The sequence below is a fragment of the Callithrix jacchus genome, chromosome 18, assembly GCF_049354715.1.
Source record: "Callithrix jacchus isolate 240 chromosome 18, calJac240_pri, whole genome shotgun sequence".
Classification (NCBI taxonomy): domain Eukaryota; kingdom Metazoa; phylum Chordata; class Mammalia; order Primates; family Cebidae; genus Callithrix; species Callithrix jacchus.
The window spans coordinates 27,991,730-28,004,001 of NC_133519.1; the positions used below are offsets into that span (position 1 = coordinate 27,991,730).

The following is a 12,272-nucleotide window of genomic DNA, read 5'->3' on the forward strand; positions in this document are numbered from 1 at the left end:
TCAGAAAGAGAGGCTGGTGGGCATCTTGCAAAGCACTGTGTCAATGCTTAGTTTTAAGGCGTTTTGTAGGAGAGACCTGGCAGGAAGGTAATCTGGCCTCAGAAGATATTGGTTCTGTCCCTGTCTCTACTAGTCACTAGCTGGCTGATTACCCACAAGATATAGCCTCTTTGGTCCCAGATTTCCCATCAATAAAGTAAGGTAATCAACCAGATGGCCCATTTCAGGATTCTTCTAATCCCAGAATGTTTACATGATAAAACATTGTTTTATTGTCTTTAATAACTATGGTGCCTTAATCATTTTTCTACTGATGCTCTATTTGAGCTTTTGTTCAAAATTGCAACCATAATTGTAACATCAATTCTGAGGGAAACTATCTATTTTCCTTTAATACTCAGTGTCTAGCTGCGAATCATATACACTCTGGGGGGAAAAAGAGCTTCCGACTTTGTATTAAGACTAGTTATTTGAAGCAATTCATTAAATTGGGAAAAATGTAGATACCTATTTCAAAATGCCTAGAGCTGGGTCTAAGTTATAATAAACGTAATGTTCTACAAGCAGATCATTTGCTGTGATCGGACCATTTTTCTACAAAACAGAACTTACATCTGTTAGAGGGCACCTGAGCAGCAAGGTGAGAACCGTCAAGAAAATATATATCTGGAACAGCCAAGTTAATAACTACTCACTGAGGTTCCACTCCATGCCCTCGCAGCCAGAGAGCCTTGGTTTCTGAAGTGTGTGATATTATTGTAACCACAGGGATTTGCAAGGCAGTGTGGTTTGAGAGGGTGGGGGCTGAATAAGATGTTTTAAACCCTCAGGAGAGATGGTGGGGAGCCAGACAGAGACTGATGGTTTTCTTGTTTTGAAAAAAAAAAAAGAATATACATATACATCCAGATTCAGAGACCTCATAGGAGACTAGTGTTAGAGGAAGGAAAGTTGGGCACACCCAGGGACACTTCCTCTCGTGTCCCTCTGCCTGAGAGTTCTCCCACCCACGTCACCTGGAAAACACCTGAGCCACACTCCCATCCTGCCCTTTCCAGCCATCATCACTCTCAGCCTAGCTGCCACTTTCCCTGGACAACTGTGATCACCTCCTCCCCCTACACCCTCTTCCATCTGTCCTCTCACACCTCAGCGAGAGTGTTCTTTCCGAAACACACATTAATTATGTCCCCTCCTTGCTTAAAACCCCATGGCTCTCGCAGCACACTCTAGCCCTCCACGTGGCTTACAAAGTCCTGTGATGTGGGGCTGCCATTCATGGGCCCCGCCACCCACCCTCACCCCCACCACTGCTCCTGTCAGCTACACTGTCCTTTCGGGTCCTTTTCAGGGACAGCAATGGGTCTAATTTGTTCACCTAATGAAAAACACAATGCATGTATTGTTTGCCTATGAATCCAGACTTCAGGGGGACACTTTAAAGTGTATTAACAATTGAACTCATTTCTTTAAATTGAGAGAACTTCATCTGAAAAGGCACTGGCAGGTTGAAGAAAAGCCTATCAAGCATATTACTTGGAAATGCTTTTAAATAAGTTTGTGTTTCAAGACTTTTCAGACACGCTACACTGTGTGTTTGCTGTTGTCATTCAGATCTTAGCTCAGTCATCCCTCGTCAGAGCCTTCCTGACCTCCCTGTTACCCCTTTCGTAGCGTCATGGGGCCTTGTTCATGGCACTCACCATAATTTCACTTTCACACCTGTCTGTATCATTCTTTAATGAATGCTTGCTTCAGTTCCCACACTAGACTTGGAGCGTGGAAAGGACAGGAATCTGATTTGCTTGTCCTGGATACACAGTTCCCAGAAGCAGGTGCTCAGTAATTGGTCACTGCATGATGCCCGCTCAGACACCCATCCTGATGGTCGTTTCCTTTCCTCACCTTCCCTCAATCCTCTCCAGGCAGGACTAATGGCTGCTTCTGCCGTGCTGCTCCCACATCCCCCTACGCAGAACCTGACCACAGAACTCATCACACTGTACTTCTATTTTTGTTTCTAGACTGGGCCAGTTGCTAGACCGGGCGGTTATCAGGAGCTGAATGCACAGGGCCGGTGTTCAGCAAACATTTACTACATTGAACGTGACCGCCAGGAAAACAGTTCTGGCCCAGATCCCCTGACTACACAGAGGAAGAATTAACGTGGAAGGAGGCTTTCCGAGCAGGCCATTGTGCTGCTGTGTGTGGAGGTAAACTTCTTCCCCCTTCTCCTCACCCATGAGTCATTCCCTCATTTAGCACATGGCTCCTGTGCTTAGATGAAGGTCAGCTGCTCAACTTGCTTATGCAATGGTTCTCAAGCCTGACAATTTCCCAGAAACACTAGGGTGACTTGCTACAAACATAAATTCCTGGGCCCATCCTGGACCGACTGAATCGGAGTCTCCAGGAGCAGGATGCAGGAATCTGTATTTTTTTTTTTTTTTTTTTGAGATGGAGTTTGGCTCTTGTTACCCAGGCTCGAGTGCAATGGTGCGATCTCGGCTCACCGCTACCTCCACCTCCTGGATTCAGGCAATTCTCTTGCCTCAGCCTCCCGAGTAGCTGGGATTACAGGCACGTGCCACCGTGCGCAGCTAATTTTTTGTATTTTTAGTAGAGACGGGGTTTCACCATGTTGACCAGGATGGTCTCGATCTCTTGACCTCGTGATCCACCTGCCTCGGCCTCCCAAAGTGCTGGGATTACAGGCGTGAGCCACCGTGCCCGGCCCTGGAATCTGTATTTTTAACTCCTTAAATGAGTCTTCTTAGCCAACAGTTCATCCTGCTGATACCTGGGATCCTTGGGCATAGGAGCTAGAGCAAGCACAGTGATCAGCGCAACTCAAGGCAGAAAGCTCATTGAAACCGTTTGAGCAAAGGCCCAAAGAGAGGTCTTTGCTTCCAACTGTCAGTTATAAAATGGCCCCTCACACCAATCCAGTCAGCAGCAGCAGCAGGGGGGCCTCTTAAGGTTCTCATAGAGAACCGAACCTTCCACCTCCCCCTACAAGAAGGCTGACGCTTTGTGCCATCTGGAGATCACGCTGGAGTTGGTCTCAGAGATTCTAATTGGGTGCCAATGTGATCCTTATTATTAACCTTTCCAGAAAGTATTTACTGTCTCACAGACGCTATTCTAGAGCTTTTCGTGTATTATCTTACCTAACAAAGAGGAACAATGAGAGGCTGACACAGAATAGAATGTCCTGCTCCCTTCTTGAAGAGCACGGGAAGGAACAGCAGTGCCAAGGCCAGCCCTGGACACAGCCTGCAGTAGCTTTTGGCTCTCAGAGATTGAAGCAGATCTCCCTGTGGAATGACCCAGCCCTGAAATACTTCCAAGGGTCCCAAAGCCTGGGAGGAGGGCTGGGGCCTGCAGACGGCTAGCTGCTCTCCTCTGCCTTACCTAGGAACCCAGCAAGCCTCCAGGTACCTTCAGATGTTCCCCAAGCGACCCCTCTCCCTCCTGTTTCTGGACGCTAGAGTCTAGAGTGACAGCCGCATACATACAGACCACACCAGGGAGATTACTTCTGAAGACCTTTTCACTTGAATGCGGTGGGGGCCCTTCGTTCTTTGGCAATAGGGATTGGCTTGGAGGTGAGGAAGGAGAAAGAAAAGCTAAGGGCTAGAATTAGGCCATTGTTATTTCAATATAACTCACTATTTTATGGATTGTATTTCTGTAAGTATTTTACAGTTTACAGAAGGCATTAAATATATCGAGCCCTTTTGATCCCCACAACATCATTAGGAGGGAAGCTCATTAGCTTCATTTTGCAGCCGAGGTCTGGGAACTGGCCCAGGCCATGCAGGTTGACCCAGGGCTCAAAAGCAGGCCTTCTGGCTCTGGGATCACCATTTCCCATCGACGCCTCACACACAGGTGGATAGAAGCTTGCGGCAGAAAGAGTGAATGAATGATTCTCTCCCCCTAGCTAGATACTACAGAGGCTATAGAGGTAAATAATATTTGATTTCAAAGGAATTGAAAGTAACTTTTCTCCTCTGCTCTCTCCTCTCGCCCACCCCCACAACCACAATGTAGCAGATGAGGTTGGTTGGCACCTATTGTTGGTTTTACAAAAATAGATGAATTGCTTTTCAAGCAGCAGCAGTGAAACTCAAAAGCCAACAAAAGGCTAGGTCTCCCAGAGCGTAATTCCAGGGGCCGAAGTGTGTCTTCTTTTGCATTCCATGGAAGTTCTAACTTAATTCATGCCACTAAGGAGATATTTGATTGTATTCTGGAAATGCTAATAATGCAAGACTCATAAATACTAATGAAACACTATAGATTAGCAGAGCTCAGCAAGTAACCTAGGGGGTGCCTATAAAAGAATTATTAGATTAAAAAGTATAAAGAATACCTTTTAATCGAAATTTCCCCAGACTGGGTTCCCAAATGTTAATGAATACTCTTTGGCTGTATGGAGGGCAGCCTCAAATAAGTCCCTTGAGGAATCCAGAAGTGAATTATCGACTTAGCTTTAGCTTGAAAATAAATCTATTTATTCCAAGGCCACTTTAGGTGCCAAGGGATGGATGAGTTTAAGACAAAGGTTGGAAGGAGTGGGAGGGCCCAATACATTGAGATAAATACACAATTCAAATGCATGCTTCTATCTCAGCCAACTAAGCAATCTGGGCTGGAATTTGCTTATTATACTTGGCGTTTATGACCTGATCTTTCAGTAGTAATAACTCCCCTGGAATGGACGAGGCTCAGAAACCATATCTTTGTCATTCACTCTTGAATCCTCAACACCCAACAGTGTGTGAAACATATTAGGCGCTCAGTGAATGTTTGATAAACGGATAAAGAGATTTAAAGAGCTTTCTTAACACATCTGCCAGAGTTCTTAAGATCTTGCTATCTTTTCCCGAAAGGCAGCTCTGATCACAACATTCTCCTGGTGTAAAGTCCACAAAGAAGCCCAAACCCTATGAGGGCCTCTCTACCCCAGCCACACCTCCCTCTCTAGCTTCCCTTCCCATCCTCTCTTCTCCCATGCTGAGCCCCAGACTCACCAGAAGACCTTCTGTTCTCCTGCTCATGTTCTAGAAGTTTCTCTGCCTGGAATGTTTGAACATCCTTTTCACCTATATTTCTCTGTCAAAATACTGTGTATCTTGAAGGTCCTCCCCAGGTGGCTCCACCTTCATGAAAACTGCCCTGATGTTCTCCATGAGTTCGCCCTCCATCCTCACTGGCTGAACCCAGAGGGGCCCCTGATGCTTGTCTGCTCCCTGCAGGATCAATATGACCCCTGGCACAGAATAGTTGGTGAACTATTGTGGTGACAGTGTTGTCTAATGTGAATCAGGAAAGCTGTGAGTAGGCACAGCTGAGAGAAAAGCACCCAAAGCCTTCCCAAAACAGAGCAGAAAGATTCCAGCAGACAGGGCCAAAAAGCCACCCAAGGCTGAGGTAAAAATAAAGGTCATGGCAAAGGGAGAAGGAAAACCCAGAAGAGAGATTAGTGGCCTGAGATAGAGCGTCACTGGGGCTTAGAAGCATGCCAAAGGCTGCTTTTCTCTACAGAGAGCCTGGTAGCTTGATGGTGTGTGGGCAGATCCATGGCATGGGCTGTTCAGAGGGGCTTGGGCCAAGCCTTGGATGAAAGGACATGACTCTCATCCTCTCATCAAAGCATCCAGTGACTCAGGATGCTTTTCTTTGTTGCATGTTGAGTGTAAGTTTGGGCAGCCATATGCTTTCTATAAACCTGCACTTGGCAGGACATGGTTTTTATGTATCTTCATGCATTTGGGTAATATCTAACAATGAGAAATAAATCTCTTTGCAGTCTGTCATAGACTGGGATAAGCATTTAAGTCAATCTGGGGAATAGCCAAATATTGTAAGAGTCTGTAAATCCTGGGCTGCTTGCCAAAAATGGGTTAATTCCACACAAAGGAATAGGAGGCCACAGAGCAACACCTGTGAACAGCTCACTCCTTGGGGATCTGGAGCCAAACACCCCAGACTGAGTGAGGCCAGCTCTGCCACTCACTCAGTGTGTGGCCTGTGCCTCCACCTCTTCGGCTACAGGATGGGGGAATCACAGTACCTACTTCATAAGGGAATCTCGAAGATTAATGAGTTAATAGAGTGCCTAGAACAGTGCCTGGTACATAAGTAGGGCTTTCTAAAAGTTGGCTAAAATTATTATCGTCATCCTATAGCATTTTTCCAGGCTCTATGGACCAAATGGCTCAGTAGTAGGTGCCAATTTGTACACTTGCAAAAACTGTGTAAATAATGCCACAAGAGGGTGGGATTACATGCCAGCAGACAAGGACTCAGGTCAGCTGGGGCTTAGATGGGCACATGGGCCCTGGGATCATGAGACATTGATAGAGCATGCTATCCAAGGAATTAGACCTCTGAGGACAATTGCTGAGGCATCATGTAGAAAACATCACCCAGGAGGGCTGCACATGTATGCACTGAAGCCTGAGCTGACCTTGAATTCCAGGCCTAGGTCCCCCAGTGTTCCCATCCTAGACACAGCACCATCCTGTTGCTCACTCAAAAGATTAAATGCACATGAAAATGATTAGAAAAGTATCAAGTGAAATGCAAGTACAAAGTGACATCATCATCATTCTTAGTTCCTCTGCTTGTCTGGCAGCCTAGAGAGTGCTGAGCCCACTGTCCAGAGGTCTGGGTGGCCCTGTGTGGCCTGGATGGCTCTGCAACCTCAGACATGCTACCTCACTGATCGGGACCTCAGATTCATACTTAAGTAAGAGAGTTGGTTGGGATGATCTCTAGAGTGTCTGTCCTGAAAATCAACAACTCCTTGATATTTGGGTCCCAGGCAATGTCTTGCACCAGCAGGCCTCTTAAATTTCCTTGAATCATGCTTGTCCTTGAAGTCCTGTTTGCACACAAGGACCTATAATTCCAGAACTGAAGGCAGCCTCTAAGACCTTATACTTGAGAGCTGAGCTTTACGTTATACGTAGAGCAGGGGGGCCAGGGAAGGGGGGCCGCTCTGTATCAGCAACCAGGAGAATGGCCCCGGCTATATGCTGAGTTCAGGACAGAAGCAGGGAGGCACCCAGGAACCTCACCCCGGTTTCTAAGCACCATCACACTATCACTAAGCAGCCTGCAAGGACTCCTCTCCCACGGAGAAGAAAGAGAGCAGGAGACTTTGGAGTATTTGGTCAAGGGATAGAAAACAGAGACAAGGGTAATGAGGGAGAGAAGGGTAGAAAGTGGAGAGCCAGCAAATGGTCATCCCTGGTTCTCCCAGCCTTGGGAGGAGAGGGCTTCTCAGGCACAGAAATGGGATGTAAGGAGGGGTGGAGACATGGAGCAGGGAAGAGAGCATGAAGGGACAGCAAGGAAAGCAGGTGTGGGACAGGATGAAGACTGACGATCTCTTAGCCCGGAGGAGACCCAAGGAGCCCCTACTACAGACAGCTAGACGTAGACATCTCATCTTGTGCTTAAGCTTCAAGAAGCATTGAAAACGGCAAGTGATGTTAATAAAAGGTCACATACAGAACTGTCCTGTGGGGAGTGTGTTCAACACCTGTCAAGTGAGCTGCAGTGGAAACAAGATTCAGAACTGCTGTTGCAGAGGAGTCCAGGGAAGCAACCTCTCATCAGAACACCAAACACACACACTGATTCGTTTATCCAACAACTGCTGAGAACTTCCTACGTGCCAGACCTGATATACTATTCATCTTTATATCCTAAGCCCCATATAATGTGTGCACATAGCAAGAATTGGTTGATGCCTATTGATTACATGCATGTATTTATCTTGTTTATTGAGTCTCAATACAAGTTTACTAAACTCTGGAAATCTTCAATTCCTTCCCCTTTCCTAAGCCTAAAATCTATGATACTATTAAAATTGTAGACCAGTCTCTCTGCATTTCTCTTCAGCTGTCTGTTTTAATCTCTGCAGGTGCTGTCGGTGGCATGCCCAAACCCAAAGCTAAAGAGGAATAAATTCCAAGTGGTCAAAGTGGCATCGTTTTGAGCCCAGGCCCTGCTAGTGAGCCAAGAGGGCCCTCTGGCCCGAATCTAGCCAAGCACCATGGAGAGAATCAGCGCCTTCTTCAGTTCTATGTGGGACACCATCTTGGCCAAACACCAAGAGGGCATCTACAACACCATCTGCCTGGGAGTCCTGCTGGGCCTGCCACTCCTGGTGATCATCACACTCCTTTTCATCTGTTGCCATTGCTGCTGTAGCCAACCAGGAAAGAGGGGCCAGCAGCCACAGCAGAACAAGAAGAAGAAGAAGAAAAAGAAGAAGGATGAAGAGGACCTCTGGATCTCTGCTCAACCCAAGCTTCTCCAGATGGAGAAGAGACCATCATTGCCTGTTTAGTTAGGCAGGAAGCAGAGGTGTCTCCTCTCTGGGGCTAAGCCTCCTTCTGACCACACACAGACATTTCAGGAACCCCTGAAATATGCACTTCGGTCCACAGAGTAACTACGCAACCAAGGAACAAACCTCAGACTAAGTGTCCAGTGGAGGGCAATCCCAGGGGCCACGTGGACAATACTTGAGTACTGCTTGGCAGCTATGTGTCCAATGGCAATGCTCCATACTGCAGACCCAGGGATGGCTCCTACCTGTCTCTGACATACCCCATATGCAAAAGCACAAAGAACATTTATCCATACATCTCGATACGGTTCCCAAGTGTGTGCACACGTACATAACACACACAGAAATTCAGGCAACAGGTACGTGGGCAAGTATATTCTGCTCACCAAATGGTTATTGGCTATGTACTTTGTGCAGGGAAGTACATTATCTTCAGTCACAAAAATGTCTCACGGGAAAGCCTAGCCAGATTCAGACACATATGTACAATTACATAACCAGCAAGGCTCCCCATACACCGTCTATTCCATAAACCACTCAGGTTAGAGATGCATGCTTTCCTATTTCTATCTCTCCACATAAACTTTTACTAGAAGTACCCAAAATTGGACATTCCAGCAACCTGCTACAGTCCCCAACCCTGTGTGTCTTGATACAAACACACCAAATTCCTGTGTCTCTGACCCCTCAACTGTGCCAAGATGTTTAAAGAGTGATGGATCAAAATTCATTGAAAGCACTTTTTCTTGTAATTCCCGACGAGGTCCGTCCTCATTGCCACTGAGAGGTGTTTAAGGTGGTCCAAGACCTCCCTTTGAAACATGACCCTCCCCAAAGCACTCAGCAAAGTGCCCTTCTCCAAGCAAGAACAAAGAACTCTTGGCAGTGACTGTTAGAAAGCTATGGAAACCCACTCAGTTATGTCAGTGGACTGCAATTGTGTACTTGTGCAATGAACGTTTTACAGATGGAAAGGGTAAGGAGGTGCTACACCTGAGCTAGGTACCTCCTATGTAACCAAAGTTTCCAGCAGGGAAAGGACTAGACAATCATCGTGCAGTCTCACAGAAGGCCACACTGGAAGTGATGTCATAAGGTTGTAATGGGTGTATGGTATGGCACAGGCGGGATGCAGAGGTAACAAAGTTTAAATGAAAGTAGGATGAAACTATAAAGAGGTTTATTTATATTTATCTTGAAGCTCAGGCAAGTGCCTTGCACACAGTAGGTTCTTACAACTGTCTGTGGTTACTGTTGGATATGTGATGTTGTTAAGCTTGCAATACCTCACCGATTCTCCCCAAGTGACCTTCTCCTCTAAGTGAGCCCCCTAATTGCTGCAATGAATGAAATTGGGTGTTTGAGGCTGCAAGAGAGTGCATGTAGGCGACACGTGTGCCCTGAGGTATGTGAGGACGTGTAAATTAGATCCACAGTGAGCTGAGGAGTGCTTTCCCCACCAGACTGAGGTTGGGAAACAGAGTTAATCCACTTACAGGATGGACTGGTTGGCATTTTGACTGTATTGTGACTATTGCAAAGATAGACAGTTCGCACCTTGGGAGCAAGTTGTGTTCTAAAAGTTTATTTGCAAATATACTGGGAAGCTCTCTTGAAATATTTTCCCAAGAAAGCTATTCTACACAGTGGCAAAATCGCTAATTAATAATATAGATAAACTATGACATTTATAGTAGCAAAAAAACAAAGTCTATAAAATTACATTAAATGAAATTTGCTGCTGAGCAAATGAAAGCAAATTCTATTTGCTCACTTGGGCCATCTGGTACTCACCTGCCTCCAGGTGTACTTTAGGCCTGTGGAGGGTGGCATCTAGTGGTGACCCTTGCACCAGGGTTTTCTAGCAGATGTTCCTGTGAATCATAATTCAGATCTGCATATATTTTAGAGCCAATCACATTTGCCCTCTCACCCTATACGGCCATAAGCTGCCTAAGCACTCAGGCCTCCTGCTCATCAGCCCCTTTGACCAGAGAAAGAAGCACTCTGGTTCTCTATCCCCTTGTCACATAGAGAGTTTGTCCTGGAGCCTCTGCCTGTGCCTTTAACATAACAGAATCACTTGCCATCTGCCTGCACCAAACCCAGGTATGTAGGAGATGTCTCCCCCCATCTCCCACTGCCCACCAGGACAAGCTGCCCTTCCTGTCTCCACCTGTGTCCCCCTAAAATGGGTGGCTGGGGAGACGTGCAGGCTGACAGCTGAGACGTGGTGTCAGATGTGATCTAGGAGGGCGGATCACCGGGATCCGGGACCACACAAGTAACATGGTTTCCATGGCAACCCCTTGCTCCTCTGAATTAAGACAGCGGTCAGTTGTCATTGCCATGACAAGGCCTCTATCTCCAGGCACAGTGCCCCTGATGTCTCCTAATCCAATGCACTGGCTCTCACTCCAGGCATGAAACACCCAGAAACTCACTCTCAGTCACTTCCACAGCCGATGACTCAGAAGAAGCAAACCCAGAATGGGGCTTCTCTTTTCCCCACCACAGCCGCCCCGACAACCTTTCCTGGCATACCTAGAGGAGTGCCAGCGCAGAACAGGCCCTAAAATTTTTGTTAAATAAACAGGTTAATGAAAGGAGCCAACAAGGCGATTGTTGGTGTGCACTCTCTTCTTTCCACTTCCTTCTCATCTTTCTCTCCATGTTTTATGCTTCTCTGATTCCCTCTTCTGCCTGTACCAGGCCAGCTCCCGCCCTTTATTCTTCTCCATTTCCATTCCTTCCAGCCTCTGTCCCTGAACTGCCACTGGCAACCCACGGGACCTCAGGACCAGAGACTGCTTGGCTCATCTGGGGAGGTTAAGTTCATGGGGGACAAAAAAGGGATTCCTAAAGAAGAGGCTTCCTAGACCAGCACAGGCTCAAGAAAGGGAACCCCTATGCCTGGACTTCTGAGCACCTTCAGCCAGGCTCCAGCCAACAGCCAGAGCAGGCCTTTCCCCATCACTCAGTAGGTTCCATGTTTTTATTTCTTGGGAGGAGCAGGGAGGGAGAAAGGTAGAAAAAGGGCAGTCATCTTTCCAAGAATATAACTGGTCCAAGCTGTATAGTATTTGTCATTATTTTTTTCTGTAAAGTTCAAGCATACACAAAAGAAAAACTCATTTAAATAAAATACTTTGGAAATGAAAATCTTGCTGGAGTCAGACAGTTACTTTCTTAACATTAGGTATTACCCCTGCTCAGACATCACTCAGAAATGATGGATACAGGGACTCTTTTGGTGACACATATGTCCCAGTCCTCGTCAGTCACTGCCTTTGCCACAATAGAGTCATATGTCTGAGGACCAAGAATGTGGCTGTCTCACCCCTGTTTGCAAAACAGATGGCCTTGGAGACCAGACTCCCTCAGAGGTGCCAGCTACAGGAAAAATACACTGATGTCCCTTGGCAACACTTAGAGAACTTTCCGTCAATGAGGTCCATCAATGTCTTCTTAAAGGAAAAGGGGGGAAATAGCAAAAACCTAAGGAAAAATGGACCTTTGTGTTAAATTCAGTGTTAGGAAGGGAGGGATCAAAAACCTCTGTAGTACCCACTATAGTACACACACATATAGTATGTATATGTGTGTGTATTCACTGTTCAATATGGTTCAATATGGTATCATTAGCCTCACGTGACTATTTAAATTCATTGAAATGAAATAAAATAAAATTAAAGGTGCACCAGCTCAGCTATGTCTGCCATATTTCTTTTTTCTTTTTTGAGACCAAGTCTTGCTCTGTCACCCAGGCTGGAGTATAGTGGTATGGCTCACTGCAACCTCCACTTCCCAAGTTCAAGCAATTCTTGCGCCTCAGCCACCTGAGTAGCTGGGATGAGAGGCATGCGCCACCACCCCCAGCTAATTATTTTTTTATTTT

General features: G+C 46.4%; 1 protein-coding gene across 1 annotated transcript; it reads left to right on the forward strand.

Moving 5' to 3' along the window:
* The first annotated feature begins 7,940 nt into the window (after positions 1 to 7,940).
* Positions 7,941 to 11,536, forward strand: LOC103789117 (uncharacterized protein KIAA0040). The gene has a single exon (XM_017966079.4). The coding sequence runs from the start codon at positions 8,075 to 8,077 to the stop codon at positions 8,369 to 8,371; it is 297 nt and encodes a 98-aa protein (XP_017821568.1). The 5' UTR covers positions 7,941 to 8,074; the 3' UTR covers positions 8,372 to 11,536.
* The last annotated feature ends 736 nt before the right edge of the window (positions 11,537 to 12,272 follow it).